Raw genomic sequence first — 20,005 nt, 5'->3', positions numbered from 1 at the left:
ATGTACCACGGAGAAGAATAGTTTATATCAATACATTTGAATAGCAGAGGCAAAATTGAATTTGGAAATGAGGGGCGTGATCTGGAAATTTAATAATTCATTGCCAGCCCTACAAAGAGACCCTCTGTTGAGCTAAAGTCTTTGAGTTGAGATTCTGCATCTGAAGCATTTAAAAAACTCAGAGGAAAATGGGTGCCTCCTGGACAAAAAGGAGGTGCTGGGACCAGTCAGACAACGACTAATCCCACGTCCAGACCCTGGAGAAAAGTCCCCGTAGTCATCCTAAGACCGCGCACAATGTCACCACACAATCGGAGGGAGAAGAAGGGCTGCAGGAGGTGAGTTGGGGGCCAACCTTTCCGCTGAGACCCCGAGGGTACTGAGGACCCAGAAGAATCCAGACTCTGGGTATCCCCAGATATGTTACTGACCGCGAGGTGCTGAGTCAAAAAACGACCAGTTTCAGCCAGTGCCAACCAGTCCCTCTGCAAAGTCCTTAGCCCAGGGGGACCACACTAACCATTCCAAGATTTCCTAGGTCTGAATCCATCCCAGCAATTCCAACGAGCAGTGCAGATTAAAGGGCAACAGAAGGTACATGACAGAGACCAGGCGAGTGAATGGCTCAGGACACAGTAGTCTCTGCACAGAGAAAGACAGAAGTCCCCACCCAGGAAGCATCACCCCACCCACCTGACTCAATGGCCTCTTGATTGGACAGATTGTAATGCCCCGCCCCTCATGCCTGAGTGAGGACATATGGAAGGTATTGTTAAGACCGCGGGACTCTTTGAGACACCATGGACTTCAGCAGCTCTGACTTCTCTACCCTCAGTTATCTCTCAGAGTTTGCTTAATGTCCAGTGAGTTGGTGAAGCTATCTAACCATCTCATCCTCGTCAGCCCCTTCTCCATTTGCCTCAGTCCTTCCCAGAATCAGGGTCTTTTCCAAGGTGGGATGTGACCTATTCAAGCATGGTTTTGGTTTCAGATAGAACCTTTTCCTGCCCTGGGATTGCCTCTGCTGTCCTCGGCATCTTCTCCTGCATTGGAATTCCTGTTTCACTTCAAGATGGTGCAAGTAGAGATATGAGGATGGCCAGGGCCAGACCTGCCAGTAAGATGGTCTGATGTCCTCCAGGGGTCAAGGGTTTGGTGCAAGGCTCTGTGGCTGCACATAGAGACACGCTTCTTGTTAAGAAATGCAGACACTTAAATGAGAATTAACCAAGGGCTCGCTCCACTTTCATCTTTGATCCTTGACATAGCTACAGCTTCCAACCATATCTGCCCCATCACCAGTCTTTTGGAACCTAAGTGAAAGAATCCCAGAGCACTTTGCTCTGGTAGGAGGTCTGAATCAATGGGCCTAGCTGGGTGTGAGGGCTTTCCAGGTGGCTCAGTGGTAACGAATCCGCCTGTGAAGAAGACCCAGGTTCAATATCTGGGAAGATCCCCTGGAGAAGGAAATGGCAACCCACTCCACTGTCCTTGTCTGGGAAATCCCACAGAAGAGCAGGTGGAGCCAGGCGGGCTACACAGTCCATGGGGTCACAAAGAGTTGGACAGGACTTTGTGACTAAAACAAGTTGCCTGCGAAGACAAATATCAGCCAAACTACAGGCTGTGAGGTGTGTTCATTAACTTCTTAGGTGTACATTTTACACTGGAAGGAAATGTAATTAATTTACTAATTTATAATTATTAGTGGAGTATAACTGATCTACAATGCTGTGCTAGCCTCAAGTGTACAGCAAGTTTATCAACCACACATATACACTCTTTACTTAAATTCTGTTCCCATATAGGCCATTACAGAGTACAGAGCAGAGTTCTCAGGTACACAAGAGGTCCCCATCAGTTATGTATTCTAACTACAGTAGTGTGTACATTTCACCCCAATCTCCTAATTTCTCTCTCCTCCCTTACCATCTGGTAACGATATGTTTGCTCTCCGTAGAAAAGACTATCTCTTTCCTGCAAACAAGTTCATTTGTCCCCCTTTCTAGACCCCACATATACTTGATGACATATGACATCCATCCTTCTGTCTGACCCATTCCATTCAGCAGGACAATCTCATAGTCCATCCATGGGACTTCAAATGGCAGGAAATTATTTTGTTCTTTTTTATGGCCAACATTCCATTGTATATATGTAGCATATCTCCTTTATCCACTCTTCTTTTGATGGACACTTGGGTTGTTTCAATGTCTTTTTGTTGTTCAGCTATGTCTCTTTCCATGTCCTGGATTTTGTAAATACTGCTGCGATTAATATTGGGATGCATGTATGTTTTTGAATTATGGTTTTCTCCAGGTATATGCCTAGGAGTGGGATTGCTGGCTCTTATGATAGCTCTAGTTTTTTAAGGACCTTCCATACTATACCCCATAGTGGCTGTAACAACTTACATTCTAACCAACAGTGTAGGAGAGTTCCCTTTTTTCCACACCCTCTCTAGCATTTATTTTTTGTAGATCTTTATACATATACATACACATAATTTTTATTTTTGGTTGTGTTGGGTTTTTGTTACTGCACTGACTTTCTCCAGTTGCTGCAAGTGGGGGCTACTCTCTAGTTGAGGTGGGAGGGCTTCTCATTGCAGTGGCATCTCTTGTTTCAGAGCAAGCAGTCTATGGTGTGTGGGCTCATCTGTTCTGTGTCCAGTTCTAGAACACATGCTCAATACTTGTGGTGCATGGGCTTAGTTACTCCACAGCATGTGGAATCTTCCCAGATCAGGGATTGAACCCGTGTCTCCTGCATTAGCAGGCAGATTTTTTAGCACTGAGTCACCAGGGAAGCCGTTTGTAGAACTTTTGATGATGGCCATTCTAAGCAGTGTGAAGTGACACCTCCTTGTAGATTTGATTTCTTTAACAATGAGTAATGTTGAGCAACCTTTCATGCACTTTTGGCTATCTGTATGTCTTCTTTGCAGAAATGTCTATTTAGATCGTCCTTTTTTTTTGGTTTTGTTTTTTTATATTCAGCTGCATGAGCTCTTTTCTAAATTTTGGAGATTAATTCCCATATTGGTTGCTTCAACTGCCAATATTTTGTCCTATTCTGAGGATGGTCTTATGTTTTCCTTTGCTGTGCAAAAACTTTTTTTTAAACTGTACAGTCTTATTAAGTGGCATTTTACAGAAGGGTTGGAACTTAAGTCTGCAAGTCAAGAAAAATTGGGAAAACAAGAATGGGGGGGGGGGGGCGGAAATGTGCTCCAGGTGCAACAAACCAACTTTTTTCTTCAAGAAAGAAAATGTGATCATAGCACACTTTTTGGCTCAATTATTTTAAAAAGGAAACACAAAACACATAAAATGAAAGTTACTGTACACAAAAGGAGACAAAGTCTAAACTTTTACCTTCTGTCATATGAATGTGTGCTAAGCTGCTTCAGTCATGTACAAGTCTTTGTCACCCTATGGACTGTAGCCCAAAAGACTCCTCTATCCATAGGATTCTCCAGACAAGAGTACTGTGCACAAAATCTTGTAAGATTAATTAGATCCCATTTGTTTATTTGTGTTTTATTTTCATTACTCTAGGTGGTGGCTTGAAGAATAGATTGCTGTAATTTATGTAAAAGAGGGTCCTGCCTGTGTTTTCTTCAGAGTTGTATAGTGCCCAGCCTTACTTGAAAGTCTCTAATCCATTTTGAGTTTATTTTTGTGTATGGTGTTAAGGAGTGTTCTAATTTCATGTTTCATATGAAACATGTTGCTGCTGAATGGTGGCAATGGCAGGAATTCAGAGTGATCTGACGGTCTGGCACTGGGAGCCTGACATGTGGGAAATTTTAGATCAGTGCTCCCTGTGTGCCTAGAAAACTTTGCAATGTCAACAGCTATAATATATATAAGGCAATTGTACTCCTATTTCTACTGATAAATGAAAAAACTATAAATTATAGGTAAAATAGGAATGCACCTGGAAACTCCTGCCACCCCGTGGCCACAGTGTTATTGAGGTATAACTAAATGACTAATAAAATTGCACTTAAAGATTACAACGGATGGTCTGATACACTTGTACTGTATCGTACTATTGAAATGTCCTAAGACAGTGGATCTTCAGCATTCTGACCACACCACACAAAACTGAAGGCAACTAAGTGAAGAAATTGATGTATTGTGTACAGGCAAGTCTTAGGTTCCCAAGAGACTGCATTGCAAAACTATTTTCCATTGTAAAAAAACACTTTATCTGCTGGTTTATTTGAAAAGCTTTATTTAGATTTATTACACATATTGTTAGAAGGCACCCATTAAGTGTACATTTTATACATTTCAGGATATTTGTATATACATGAGTCATCATGACAATTAAAAAATATACATATATTTATGGACTTCCCTATATATAAACATGTATACATATATACACATATATATGTGTATATATATATGGACTTCCCTGTTGGGCCACGGTTAAGAACCCACTTTTCAATGCAGGGGACAGGAGTTTGATTCTTGGTCAGAGACTTATGATCCCACAAGCTCATGATGGACCTATGCCTTCACACCACAACTAGACATTAAGTCTATGGGGTGCAATGAAAGGTCCTGCATGCTGCAAGGAAATATACCACAACTAAGACCAGACAAAGCCAAATAAAATAAATATTACAATAAAAGAATTTAAACAATTTTAAAATAATTTATTTTATAATTTAAAATAATTTATTTATATGACTGAGTCAGGTCTTACTTGTAGTACAGAGGATTTTCGATCTTTCTTAAGGGATGCTGGATGTTTTAGTTGTGGAATGAGAACTCTTAGTAAGAGAGTCAATTCCTAGGCAGGTTGATAAGAAGTCTGGGGATCCCCAAGGAGAGAGGGGTCTGGAATTCTCAAGGAGGAGGAAAGGACAAATTTTTTTCCCCTCTACATTCCTTAGGATTATATAATAAGAATGTATCCTGCTTGAGGACAGTTTCTGGCAAAAACCTGGCTAATCCTGTTATCTTAAAATGTAAATTATGGGAATGGGTCTAGTAAGGTCTTTACAACCTCCAGACATTTTTTTGATTCATTGTAATAAGTAATTAAAAAGTATATAACTCCATTGCTAACACTAGCGAGGGGGCACTCTTTCTGTCCCCTTCTGACATCTATGTCATAAACTTTCTCTATCTCTTTTATACTTTTACTCTATTACACAAAGCTCTGAGTGATCGAGCCTCGTCTCTGGTCCCGGATTGAATTCTTCTCCTCCAGAGGCCAAGAATCCCAGCGTCTTTCGTGGTTCAGCAACAACCTTTCATTAGTTGTGGCATGCCAGATGAAGTTCCTGGAACAAGGATGGAACCTGGATCCCCTGCACTGGAAGTATGGAATCTTTGACACTGGACCATCAGAGAAGTCCCAACATGAGATAATTTGATGAAAAGTAATCAATGCTTCATGTTTCAGGAATCTTAAAAGAGTTGTTTTAAAGTTTATAATTATGTTGTGTTTACTAAGCATCTTTCTTCAAGCGTATCCTTAAATGGTGGATTTCCACAAATTTTAGAAATGAATACTAATATGTTAATTCCGTAAATTATCTTTCAACACAAGTATGTAACGTTTAAAGGTAGAGATTTTTCCTTTAATCAGATAATTGAGTTTTTTCTCTTCCCATTTGAAGCCCGTGAAATCCATGGGTGAATTTCAGTGTTACTTCTACAATGCAACTAGAGTTAAATGTTTATAACGGTCTGTTCATTCACAGGTAATGGGCCATTGAAAAAAATGAGTTTGATATTTTATTTAAATGTTGATTTCTGTTTATGTGGCTGCAGCACTTGAGATCTTTGTTGCAGCATGTAAACTCTCAGTGTCAGCATGTGGGAGCCAATTCCCTGACCAAGGATGGAATAAGGGCCCTCTGCACTGGGAGCAGAGTCTTAGCCACAGGACCACCAGGGAAGTCCAGGCAGTTTGGTAGATGATTTGTCTTTCCTTCTGACTGGTGTCTGTTGAATAGACTATGAGACTTGTGATAATACAAAAATAAATCTAGAGCTGGACATATCCTGCCGGTGAGTAATATTTGACATAGATTTTCTAGAATCTAGTCCCTTTCTGGTTCCACTTTACATTCACCTGTATGTGGTTTAAGAACAAATTCAAACACATACATTCCTCAGATATTGGCACACCAACACCATACTGAGACCTCTCCATCATCTGTAACACAGTCTGAATCCTAATTTAAAAAAAATTTTTTTTTTTATTGGAGGAAAACTGCATCACAATCTTGTGTGGGTTTCTGCCATACATCAACATGACTTAGTAATAGGTTTACATACGTCCCCTTGCTCTTGAACCTCCTCCCACATCCCACCCCAAGGCACACTTGGGCAATGATTTAATACTAAATCATAATTTATTATTATTTTTTGCATTGCCATGCAGCATGCAGATCTCCCCCAACCAGGAATAGAACTGTGCCCCCTGATTTCGAAGTGTGCACTGAACCACCAGGGATATCCCAGTCTAAATCCATTTCAATCTTTTATCTTTCCCAGCATTGAGCCTTTCCAATCCCCACTGATTTGGTACTTAAGGTAAAGAATTTTAAAACACTTTGCCCTGGTTAGAAGTTTGAACCCTGTAGCCCAGATGGATGCAAGGGTTCTTCTCAAACACACTGTGAGATAATTCATTAAACACTCTTATGTACATTTCATACTGGAAGGAAATTTTTGGTCAGGTTTTGCTTCAAACCCTAGTGAACTTTGACATACAAATAACTACAGTGTCCCTAAGGAAACTGATTCCTGATTTTTTTCTGGTAGAAGTAACACACTAAATCTTTCCATAAATTGGGATTCACCTGGAAACTGTTCTCCCTCCCTTTCTGATACCAGAAAGACAGACAGCTGATATCAGTTATATGTAGAATCTAAAATATGTCACAAATGAATTTGTCTAAAAAACAGAAACAAACTCACAGACATCGAGAATAGACTTCTTTTTGCCACAGGGGAGAGATGATGGGAGGAGGGATGAACTGGAAGTTTCAAACTGACCTAATTAAACTATTATACATTGAACAGATCAACATCAAGGTCCTACAGTATAGTATAGTGTCAATATCTTGTGAAAAACTCTAATAGAATAAAATATAAAAAACAATGTCATATACAATGGAATCACTTTGCTATACAGCGTAAGTTAATACAACATGGTAAATCATCTATAGTTCAATAAAATTAATTTTTTGGAAACTGTAAAGTCTTTCAGAAAAGGTTCACTGGCAGAATGGTCCTATCTTTCTCTCAAGCCATCTTTTATTGTCTCACAATTTACATAAATTTATAGGCCTTGATTATGTCATAAGAGAGATTTAAAAAATATTACCTAGAATACAGAAGAACTGAATTTATGTATTTTATAACCCCATCTCAGTGATTTAAAAAAATGAAATCATAAAAATAACCAATAGTTCCCTTGCCTTACTAATGTGATTGAATGAAACTTCTTACTAATTAAGTGTAACTGCATGAGAAAATTTTTGCCTTGAAGAAAATGATTCCAGTCATCAATGATAAAGTAAACATCTGAAAGCATTCAATAAAGAAAAGCACCTTGTTCCCTTGCGTAGCAATCCAATCCTCTAACACAAGTGCAACTCCTAGAAGACCTTTGAGTGCCCTTTTACTGTTACATACCACAGTCTTATGGGCTTGTAACATTCGTTTCTTCTTTTTATTGAAGTATAGTTGATTTGCAATATTATGTCAATTTCTGCTACAGCAAAGTGATCTTTTATATATATATATATATATATATACACACACACACAAATATATCTCATTTCATATATTTCTACTTTATTACAGGATGTTGAGTACAGTTTTCTATGCTATACATTAGGATCTTATTTATCTGTATTTGTTCTTAATAGAATTTATTTCATCACAGTAATTGCCTCCAGTAGAGTTGTGATCTTAAGGGTCATTGGCACAAAGGTATTGAAACATCCCATGATTTAACTTCTACAGTTAAAAATTAGAAATTATAAAAAAAAAATTAGAAATTACTTTTGATACTAATGCATATATATGGAATTTAGAAAGATGGTAATGATAACCCTATATGCAAGACAGAAAAAGAGACACAGATGTATAGAACAGACTTTTGGACTCTATGGGAGAAGGTGAGGGTGAGATGATCGGAGAGAACAGCACTGAAACATGTATATTATCAAGTGTGAAACAGATCACCAGTCCAGGTTGGATGCATGAGACAAGTGCTTGGGGCTGGTGCACTGGGATGACCCAGAGGGATGGGATGGGGAGGGAGGTGGGAGGGGGGTTCAGGATGGGGAACACATGTAAATCCATGGCTGATTCATGTCAATGTATGGCAAAACCCACTACAATATTGTAAAGTAATTAGCCTCCAACTAATAAAATAACATGAAAAAAAAAAAGCAAAGGAAAAAAAATTACTTTTGACACAAAACTGTAACTAAATCTTAAGAAAATGGCCTGAGGATGAAGTAGCTGACCTTTTATGCACAGGATAAAACTAACTGTTATTGTATAATGATTGACTGAAAAAAATTGCAAGGTTTTAGACTACTCATAAGTAAAAATGGGAACTTTATTCTTTCCAGAAACGAAAATCTAGTTTCTTAGGTAAGAAAAGCTTCCAAAAGACTCGGTAAAATATCTGAAACTACAAAAACTGTTTCACACACACACACACACAAAAAACCTTTTAATCATATAAAATAAAATACAATAAAAAACATATTGGGGGATTATACTGAGGTACAAGTAACAAAAAGTACCCAAAGGCTTCCTGACAGAAGGTGTTTATTCTTATGGGGAAACAAAAAGTCTTTTCCACATTTTTCATATTTTATAGGATTCCTGTCCAGTGTGAATGTTTTCATACACCAGCACATAAGAGGAAGGGAAGGTTTTCCTGAGTATTTTTCACTCACTGGATGTCTCTAAAGTATGGGTTCTTAAATGTTTATTTATATATGATTGATATCTGTAACTTTTACCACATTGATGACATTGATATGGTTTCTCTCCAATGTGACTTCTCTGATGTATTTTAAGAGAACTGGCATTAATGAATGCTCTCTCACATTCCTTACATTTATAAGGACCATCTCCAGTATGTGTTATTTTGTGTTTCTGGAGGCTTTCCTTACATCTGTAGGCTTCCCCATATTCCATACACTCATAGTGTTTTTCTCCACTATGGATTTTTTCATGCCTTTGAAGAGAGCTGGACCAACAGAATTCTTTAGAACATGTTTTACATACATATGTTTTCTCTCCTCTGTGATGTCTTTTGTGTGTCTCTAAGGACTTCAAATAATGGAAGGTTTTACCACACTGCTTACATTCATAGGGCTTCTCTGCCCTGTGAATTCTTTCATGTTTTTCAAAACTTTCAGGACTTTTAAAGGCTTTTCCACATTGTTTACATTGATATGGTTTTTCTACATTGTGACTCCATTCATGCTTTCGAAGTTCAGAGCAAAAAATAAATCCTTTCTCACATTTCTGACATTTGAAAGGTACATCACCAGTGTGTGTTACCATGTGTCTTTGAAAAGTTACTTTCCACATGAAGGCTTTCCCACATTCTTTACATTCATAAGGTTTCTCTCCAGTGTGAGTTCTTTTGTGTTCTTGGAAGGAGTTTTGATATTGAAAAACTTTTCCACATTGTAAACATTTATAGGGTTTCTCTCCAGTGTGACTCCTTTCATGTATTTTAAGAGAACTGAAATGAATGAATGCTTTCTCACATTCCTTACATTTATAAGGGCTATCTCTAGTGTGTCTTATCATGTGTTTCTGGAGGCTATTCTTAAATCTGTAGGCTTTCCCACACTGCATGCACTCATATTGTTTTTCTCCACTGTGGATCGCTTCATATTTTTGAAGAGTGCTGGCACAAGTCGATACTTTAGAACATATTTTAGATACATATTGTGTCTCTCCTGTGTGAACTATTTTGTGTGCTTTTAAGGAACTCAAAGTATTGAAGTTTTTCCCACACTGGTTACATTCATAGGGTTTCTCTCCCGTGTGAATTCGTTCATGTACTGGAACACTTTCAGGACTTTTAAAGACTTTTCCACAGTGCTTACATTGATAGGGTTTCTCTCTATTGTGTTTCCTTTCATGACTTCTAAGCCAACTGGGAGTAAGGAATGCTCTCTCACACTTCTGACATTTATAAGGTAAATCTCCAGTGTGTGTTAACATGTGTTTCCAGTAAGTTATTCTCCACAAGAAGGCTTTCCCACATTTCTTACATTCATAGGGTTTCTCCCCTGTGTGAGTTCTTTTGTGTTGTTGCAAAGAGTTTTGATATAAAAAAACTTTTCCACATTGTAAACATTCATAGGGTTTCTCTCCAGTGTGACTCCTTTCATGTGTTATGAGAGCAGTGGGAGAAAAGAATACCTTCCCACATTCTTTGCATTTACATACCTTCTGAGGGTATTTTCGATGATCTCTTGGTTTGTCTTCAATGTGACATTTCATGTATCTAGTGAGGGATGAACCACTCATGAAGGTATTTTCATATGCACTGCATTCCCATGGTTTTAAATCAGGAGTTTTTTCCCTCATTTTGAGAGTTGTAATAGGATTGAAGTTTTCTCCAAAGGAACTAATGTCTTTACTTTCACAGAGCTTCTCTATCATTGGACTTCTGTAAATCATAAGAACAACATTCTAAATACATTTATTATTTTACATTTTTGTATTTATTATGATTTATAGGAATAGTGAGGTTTTCTCTCTTGTGGGAATTGTAACAAGTTGAATATACAGAATGCTTTCCAATAGAATTTCAACCTTTCTGTTAAAAAGTAATATTGAGGGCTTCCCTAGTGGCTTACTGGTAAAGAATCCACCTGGCAATGCTGGAGACATGGGGTCAATTCCAGGTCTTGGAAGATCCCATATGCCGTGGAGAAACTAGGCTCTTGTACCACAACTATTGAGCCTAAACTCTACAGCCTGAGACCAAAAGTACTGAAGCCCAAACTCTACAACAAGAAATACGTAAATAAGTAAAATTATTTTTTTTAAAAACTAATATTCAAATATAGAGTTTATAAATATGAACTGTAAACAAATCACATTGGAAACATGGAACATTTCTTCCATATTTAAGAAAATATTTTGGAGAGACATTTTCAAGAATAAATAAATTTGAAGATGGGGATATTTCTTTTCTTTGATTCCTATAAAATTTTCATTATACACCAAGATTTGGACATGAGACCTGCTGTGTATCATGAATATGGCTCACCTTGATCTTTTCCCATGGTTTTTCTCCTGTTCATCAATGTCATGATCTGGCTGTTTTGTCACTGAAATGCAGAACCAGAAAAAATATGATCTGAAGTACTAGAAATTAAAGAAAAATTCATTGGATTTTAGGTCCATGATGAATTCTGACCCTGCTGAGTTTCTATTTCTTTCTTTTTTTTTCCCTGCCATGTTGTGCAGCTTGTGGGATATTACTTCCTGAACCGGGGATTGAACCCAGGCCAGAGAGGTGAAAGAGTCAAGTCCTAACTTTTGGACTGCAGGAGAACTGCCCTTTATTCCCTCATAGTTTCTTTACCAATGTATTATCTTTCCACACTCCACATCTTTGAACAGTATAACAGGTAAGAAACAACTCTCTAATAGATCAACAAAGGGAATTTTGTCATTCTTACCTACTGATGCCAGATTTCTAATGTTTTCCAACATCACATCTCTGTAGAGTGTCTTCTGTGAGGAATCCAGTAAAAGCCACTCCTCCCAGGTGAAATTCACAGCCACATCCTCAAAGGTCAATGAGTCCTAAAACACCCAGAATATGTGCACAGTGAGATGCATGAGACTGACACACCAGACATTTATACTCTATTTGTAAATGTTATGCAGCTTACTATGATTCTGTTCTTTAACAAGAGTTATGCTATGACTTGATCATGAGAAATTTACACTCCACACTTCCTCAAAAATAGAATAGCATCATGAAGAAATGAAATTATTTACACATCATTTATGTGGTCACAGTATTACTTATATCACAATCATGGTCAAGCCAGAGAATGGAGGGAAATGACAGAAATCCTTTACAAATGAAACAAATACAATTTCAGGAACACTGATTTCCTGTGGAAAAATTCTTTCATCTTCTTCCTTATGGTATACATTTTACACTACCCCATGGGGCAGATGATCAACATTGCATAGGGTTTCAATGAATAAAAACCCAGCAAAAAAACTGGAAAGCCTTTTCTAGTTGTACAACCTAACATCAGAGGCCAGGTGACCAGTATAATTCAAATTTGACCAAAGCCCAGCTGTCTACACTGTCCCAATGTCTTCTAGGTCTTTTGAAAAAAATCACCTGCAGCTGCCTGAATATAATTCTGCTGAAGAAACACTGCCTTTAAGTTGGTTGATAATAATCACAGAATCTGCTTTTCTCTTCTCTCTACATAAAACTTGATGCAGATGGCAAGTGATTTCAACCTTAGACCTCAGAGATGAATCACAAACGATATGTTAGACAACACACCAGAAAGACTCTTTGTCATCACACACTAACAGTATATCCTGGGTCTTACTGCCTTTACGCACAGGTTAAGAGCTACAGCTACATCAACGTCCATAATACTTTGAGGATGAATTTTCCTGTGATCATAAAATATGTGAGGGTATCATCATTGGCTTCCCCTCAAAGAACATAAAGCTTCTATCCTGCAATTTCAAGAACAAGTGTTTCACCAGCAGCCACTATAAGCCCAGAGAGGTGTAAATCTAGTCTGTGATTTGTGAATTTAAATGTTGTGATTCTCCATCTCACAAAAAGAGAATGAAAAACTTGAAATAAAGAAGTTATCCCACAACCATCAGGGCGTGACTCAAAGGTCAAGCTGGAGTCCTAATACTGGGAAGAGAAAAGACATTTTAAAAACATTCCTCAAATATTTTGCTCTAAAGCCCTGTAAACCCAAAACACCTGTTTCACTAGAGTCTAACGCAAAGACTAAAAATATAAAAAAAACACAGAACAAAACATTCATGAACCTGACATGACATTTTTCTAATGGAATATTTCAGGTACAGCTAGTGAAAATACCTAAATGGAAAGAGAGACAGAAATCACAAGCACTGAGGTTTTCCTAACATTAATGACAGACAACACCTGTCCAAGGAGCTCAGTAAACAAAAAATTCAAAACTCCTAAAATGGAGATCAATGCATGTTATAGTCAAAAGAAGAAAAAAACAAAGGCAAAGAGAATAAATTATAAAAAGCCAGAGGTAAACTTTTATGTACAGGAAAAGACTAGAATCAGATTGGGCTTCTTTTCAGTACAAACATAAACTAAAACAAGAATCATGTTGACTGAAATATTTAATGATTTCATGTTAAAAAAAAAAAAAACTTCCTAGAATTTTGTTAGCAAGCACAATTAGGAAAAATTAAGAATACAAAGCCATTTTCAGAAAAAAATTGAGGGAATTAGTCATTAAGATAACAAGTTTGAAAGATACCTTTGAAAATTCATTAGAAATGGGGTGGTCAGCAGTTGACAAGCCACCTGTCAATGCAGTGGACACAAGTTTGATCCCTGCTTTAGGAACATTCCACATGCAAAGTGGCAACTAAGCCAATGGGCCACATATACTGACTCTGATCTCTAGAGCTCTAGGGCCAGAACGACTGAGCCAGCATACTGCAACTACTGAAGCACTTGCCCATAGAATCAATGCTCCACAAGAAAAGGCATCCCAGTGAGACACCTGCTCACCGAAACTAGAGACTGGCTCTCTCTTACCGCAACTAGAGAAAGCCTGCGTGCAGCAAGGAAGAGCCAGGACAGGCATAAATAAATAAATCTTTAAGAAAAAATTCATTGGAAAGAATATAAATTACACAGGTGGACTGACTAACAGCAGCATTCTTGTTGTTGTTCAGTTGCTCAGTCTTTTCTGAGTCTTGGGGCCCTGTGGACTGCAGCATGCCTGGTGCCTCTGTCCTTCACTATCTCCTAGAGTTTGAGCTGATTCAATGATAAACATGTAGTCATTATGACTACAAGGGAAGAAAGAAAGAACTAATATAAGGAAGACACACAGGGGAAATGAAAATTTAAAGGACTTCATAAAATCAGGCATCCATTTATCATCACAAGCAAGAAATAGAGGCAACTTTTACTTCCTAAGAAAGAACATGTTCCTGAATTCTGTAGGTAAATTCAAATAGTCATTCTGTGGCACATAACTATGTCTGTGAAACATCTGAAAGATACTCCAACAACAGATAACTCTTGGTTAGGGAGACATATTCAGAGTCTTCCCTGGTAGTCTAGTGCTTAAGAATCTGCCTTGCAATGCAAGGGATGCAGGTAAGAACCCTGCTCCAGGAATTAAAGTCCTGCATGTCCCGGGGCAACCAAGCCTGCCTGCTTTAGAGCCCCTGCTCCATAACAAGAGACACTGATGTGCCTGAACTACAGAAAAGTCAGCAAGCTGCAGCAAAGATCCAAAGCAGTCAGTGTAAAGATGATGAAAATTATAATAATAATCTGGAAAATAAAAACTTGAAACTTCAAAAACAACAGGGCAAGACTTATCCAAATATTGGAAGAAAATCAGTATCTTCCTAGAGAGCCACATTGAAGTTGGCCAAAGGAAAGGAAAGGCAATTCAAATGAAAATAAACTTTTTTTAACAAATAGTGCAAGAATTAATAGATATTCACAAACACACAAATAAAATGAATGTTGACACAGGACTTACATATTTTACCAGAAAAACCCTCAAAACCATTACAGATCTAAATGTAAAGTACAAAAGTAATAAACTCTTGCAAAATTTCACAGAAAGAAATTAAGTCACCTTGGCTTTGATGATTAATTTTCAAACAACAAACACAAGGTCTATAAAAGAAAATAAGTATAATTTCACTTCATTAATAGAAAACGCCTCCTCTGAGAAAGAGACTGTTAAGAGGATGATAAGCCAAGTCACAGGAGAGGAGAAAATATTTGCAAATCACTAATGTGATAAATGGGGCTTCATGGTAGCTCAGCTGGTAAAGAGTCTGCCTGCAATGCAGGAGACCCTGGTTCAACTCCTGGGTAGGGAAGATTCCCTGGAGAAGGGATAGGCTACCCACTCCAGTATTCTTGCCTGGAGAATCCCCATGGATAGAGGAGCCTGGTGGGCTGCAGTCCATGGGGTCACAAAGAGTCAGACACGACTGGGCAACTAAGCACAGCCCCACACATGTGATAAATGACTAGTATTCAAAGCAGCCCCACAACTATGAAAACTCAGTAGTAAGAAGACAAAATAATCCAATTAACAATGGGCAAACGATCTCAACAGTTGACCAAAAAGCATATACAGACGGGAAGTAGGAAATATGAAAACAAGCTGAACATCAAATGTCAACTGGAAACTGCAAATAAAACAATAAGCTGTCACTACACACTCATGACTATCAAGAAAAACACTCAGAATACCAATTAGATGTGAAGATCATCCTCATTCGCAGCTGTTGTTGTTCAGTCACTAGGTGGCGACTGTGAGTCCCACTCTCTGTATCCCCATGGACTATAATTAAATATTGCAGGCTCCATAGGGGAGCTCCAGGCAAGAATACTAGAGTGTTTTGCCATTTCCTCCTTTTTTTTTTTTTTTTTTTTTTGCCATTTCCTTCTTAATGGAATCTTCCCAGAGCAGGGATCCAACTGGAGGCTCCTGAATTGACAAGGGGATTTACTGCTGAGCAAAATGGAATTTGATATCCCTATCAAGGAAGACAGCAGCATTCTTTGAAAACAAAATATACTGTTACCTTACTAAGTATCTTAAGACCCAGCTATACCACTCCTTGTTATTTGTTGAAATGAGGACAACTCTTGTATTCACACAAAAGTCATATACAAATAGTTGTATGGGGCCCAGGGAGCAGAAGTTAACAGGTAAGCAACAAATACTGCAAGAGTCAAATATCAGTGGTACATCCATACAATCAAATACTGTTCACTAATGAAAAGGAATGAACTGTTAATATCAAACTATGAAAACACATGAAGGAAACTTGTATTAAAACTGTACTGCTATCTGAAAGGAGCTAATCTGAAAAAGCTAGAAACAGCATGATTCTAAGTATATGAAGGCCTTCAAGTACTTCCCCTCCACAGGGCCTAAGCTGGGCCCTTAGCCTGAAGACAACGAACCCAGGCTCTGCTCCCCACTACAGGTGCTCTACACCACCACTAAAATGTTAAATACACAAATCCTGTTTGACCAATTCAGCAAAAACACTCAAATCCAGTGTTTATGTGGAAAAGAGCGAAGACGTGTATAAGCCACGTCTACTACTTCACCCAGGAAACCACAAATAACTCTTCCTTTCATAAAAATATATGTCAATCATTATTTTCAACACAAGTAATCCTACTCGAATACTTTTTGTCTGCAACTGTAAATCCTGGAATGCCATTGGAAATCGACCAAAAGTAGAGCGCCCCCCGCCCCCAGGATTTCACCATATTCAGTCAGGGAATGAAACAAAGTGAAACAAGTGGAATGTAAGAATGGCCTATTTCCCAACTGACATTCCCATCTTAAGTCTTCGGAAATATTGTATACTGTTCGTTAAGCTCCATTAATTAAATATATCTTACAGTATAGAAAAAAGAAATGAGTAGATCTTCTGAAGGGGACTCAAAGGGTAGTTCATCAATAAGTTTCCAAAACAAAAATGAAAACCTTCATGGAAGTATTTCCTATGGAATATCTGTTCCCAGTAAAAAATCGGGCGAAGAATGGCTATCAGACAACCAACTTCCAGGCGGTTACTCTCGGCTTTCCGCTAAGGTAAAATACCTACGGATGTCTCCCCCGCACCCCAGAAAATTGTCCAAGACTCTGAGCAAATAGGATAAAAAATTAAAATATTCCGTTTGTTTGAAATGCACCGCAGAGAGGAATAGTTGATCATTTCAATCGGAATCTTGGGAATGAGGGGAACGACCTGGAAGTTTAATGATTACTGCCAGTCATAAAAAGGGCTTCCCTGATGGCTCACTGGCAAAAATACAGCCGGCCAACGCAGAAGACGCAGGTTCCATCATTGGCGCTAAAAAATCCCCTGGAGAAGTAAATGGCAACCCCCTTCAGTATTCTTGCCTGGAAAATTCCACGTACAGAGGAGCCAGGCGAACTACAGTAGTCCATGGGGTCCCAAAGCATCGGACACGATCGAGTAACTAAGGCCTGGGAGCCCTCAGACATCTAATCCTACGACCTGACCCTGGAGAATGAGTCGCGATTGTCCCCTGAAGACCATGCACGTGGTCAAGCACCATCTTGGGAAGAAGAAGGGCTGCGCTCGCCGAAGTTCCGGCGCGCGGTGACCGGGCCAGACGCCCGGGTCGCGGCTGCTGGGCCATCCAACCCCGCTGCGAGCTGGAGGGGACTGAGGTCCGAGTGGCGCCACACACCCCGCGTATCTGCAGACTCCGGCGGTGACCCCGAGGTGCCGGATCAAACCGTGGCCGGCTTCGGCCGGTAGCGACCAGTCCCACCTCGGTGTCGGTAACCCCGTCAGCGGACTCACCATTTCAAGTTGCTCGGAAGTTGCTCTGAGGCCCTTCTAAGAGCTCCAAAGACCTGCGCAGATCGCAGGGCTTCTGAATGCTATCGCGACTAGACGGGTGAGACCGGAAAGACACCGGCACTTCTCCGCAGTGGGAGAAAGGAAGCCCAGGCATTGGCGCAGAATTGCCCCGCCCACCTGCCGCAGCGGCCTCCTGGTTGGACAGATTCCGATGTCCCGCCCCTTCCTCCTGAGTGACAACCTGTGGCAGGTGGGATTGGACGGCCACCCCCCCCACCCCCACCCCCGCCCGGCCTGTTACTTGTGCTTGGAAAAAGAATAGTCTTGGGGTCTATGATTCCCGATTCCGTTTCAAGATGAAGCAAGTACAGATACGATGGTGGCCCTGGCCAGTCCTTCCGGGAACAAAAGGGTCTCAGATCCTCCCGGGGTCAAGAGCTTGGCGTAAAATTGTCCGGCCAGGCATGGAACTGTGCTCCTTAAGAAAGGGAGACACTGAAATGTGAATTCACCGTCTCTAATAAAGGGGTCGCCTCCATTTTCATCTTTGGTTCTACAGAGGACTGAGCTTTCCACCCATCCCTGCCCCAGCCCCACTCATTAGGTCCTGAAGCTCAAGAATCCCTTGGCTCTGGTAGGAGGTCTGAATCACAGCCTTACCTGGGTGCCAGCACGAACCTCAGTCAAACCACAGCCTGTGAGGTGTCTTCATTAACTTCTCGGGTGTACGTTTTATACCGGAAGAAATTTTGACTAATTTATTAATTTGTTAATTTTATTCCACTGTAGCTGATCTACGATGGTGTGCGAGCCTCAGTAGAATAGCAGGTGAGTCAGTCACATATTTATGTATGTTGTAGTTTGGTCATTAAGTCATATATGAAACTTTTGTGACCCTATGGCCTGTAGCCCACCAGCTCCTCTGTCCATGGGATTTCCCAGGCATAACATAACTGTGGTGATTATTGTATCTACAAATATATCAAAAGCTTAGTAATGATTAAATAATGGGTGCCTTCTACTGGTGAGGGGGTGGGGGTGGACCAGAATACTCTCCAGGTATATTCCAATTGACAGGATCATTTCTTGTTTTTATTGGATTATGGGAAATAGGAATACAGTTACCTTACATATATTTAAACTGTTGACATTACAATATTTTGTTTGTACATAGGTGGTTTCAAAAATTAATCACTCAATCTAAGAAATAATTGGGAAAATTTATTTGAGACAGATTTGAGGATTATAATCTGGGAAGAGTATCTCAGATAGCTCAGGGTAGGAGGAGTTGTGGGGGACAGCAGAAGCAATCCAGGCCTGGAAAAACTGTTCAAGAACCAGAAGTGCCTGGCAGGGATACATCCCCGGGCAGCCGCAGAAATGGCTCCACTGAGCAGCCATCCTCCTGCAGCTTGTCCCTCAGGCAGGAAGGGGTGGGCTACTGAAATCTACACAGCCAGGAGGCCAGGAAGGCACGTGGAAAGGTCCACTGGCCAGTTTCTAGTTGCCATCCTGTGTGGGTGGGTTTTGCTAACACTAGTGGATTCCCAGTAGTTCTTGAGTATCCTTTGTGACTTGTGTTTGTCTTCGGAGTCTTTAGGAGGGACTCAGACCTTATAAAGAGTCTGTTCAGAAGGCCTTGCTACTTTTGATTTCTAACCTGTTGATCTCATTCATTTCATTAAAGAGTTTGAGATGCTAGCCCAATTTTTCATCCTAAGAAATAGCCAAACTTGGTCATGTTTTTTCATAATACTGGTTTGTTGTTGCTAGTATTTGTTGAGATTTTTTGAATCTATATTCAGAAAAGAAAAAGGTGTGTGTTTCTTTGGTTATGTTTTTTCCTGTTTTTTTCTTTTTTTGGCAGTTCTCATGTGTGTATAAGAGAAACACGGGTGTCAAAAACTGAGTGTGGAGTATTGTCTGCATTCTATTATTTACAATAGATTGTGAAAATCAGTAAATATATGTGGCACCAAGGGGAGCAAGTCCATTACTAACAATGCCAAAATAGTGTCTATAAACAAATACACTTGTTCTAGCCAAGGAATCAAGAAAGCCCAGCTCCCTCATTAAAAAAAAAAAGGTTTTGGCTGCACCTTGAAGCATGGCAGTAGGTTTGCTTTGTGGCTCAGCTGGTAAAGAAATTGCCTGCAATGCAGGAGGCCTGGGTTCGATGCCTGCGTTGGGAAGATCCCATGGAGAAGGGAAAGGCTACACACTCCAGTATTCTGGCCTGGAGAATTACATGGACTGTATAGTCCCTGGGGTCACAAAGAGTCGGACATGACTGATCGACTTTCACTTTCACACAGCATGGGGGATATTAGTTCCCAGACCAGGGATCCAACCTATGCCCCTTGCAGTGGAAG

General features: G+C 39.7%; 1 protein-coding gene across 1 annotated transcript; it reads right to left on the bottom strand.

The window, feature by feature from the left end:
• Positions 1–227: 227 nt before the first annotated feature.
• LOC122440955 (zinc finger protein 124-like) lies at positions 228–17,636 on the bottom strand. The gene is made up of 6 exons (XM_043467605.1): positions 17,322–17,636; positions 11,717–11,843; positions 11,302–11,362; positions 10,270–10,530; positions 9,690–10,089; positions 228–440 (listed from the first exon to the last, which is right to left on the bottom strand). The coding sequence occupies exons 1-6, from the start codon at positions 17,634–17,636 to the stop codon at positions 228–230; spliced, it is 1,377 nt and encodes a 458-aa protein (XP_043323540.1).
• Positions 17,637–20,005: the final 2,369 nt, after the last annotated feature.

This window comes from Cervus canadensis, chromosome 4 (genome assembly GCF_019320065.1).
Source record: "Cervus canadensis isolate Bull #8, Minnesota chromosome 4, ASM1932006v1, whole genome shotgun sequence".
In the NCBI taxonomy this organism is placed as follows: domain Eukaryota; kingdom Metazoa; phylum Chordata; class Mammalia; order Artiodactyla; family Cervidae; genus Cervus; species Cervus canadensis.
Note: the sequence above shows the minus strand (reverse complement) of the source record. Positions and strands in the feature narration are given on the sequence as shown.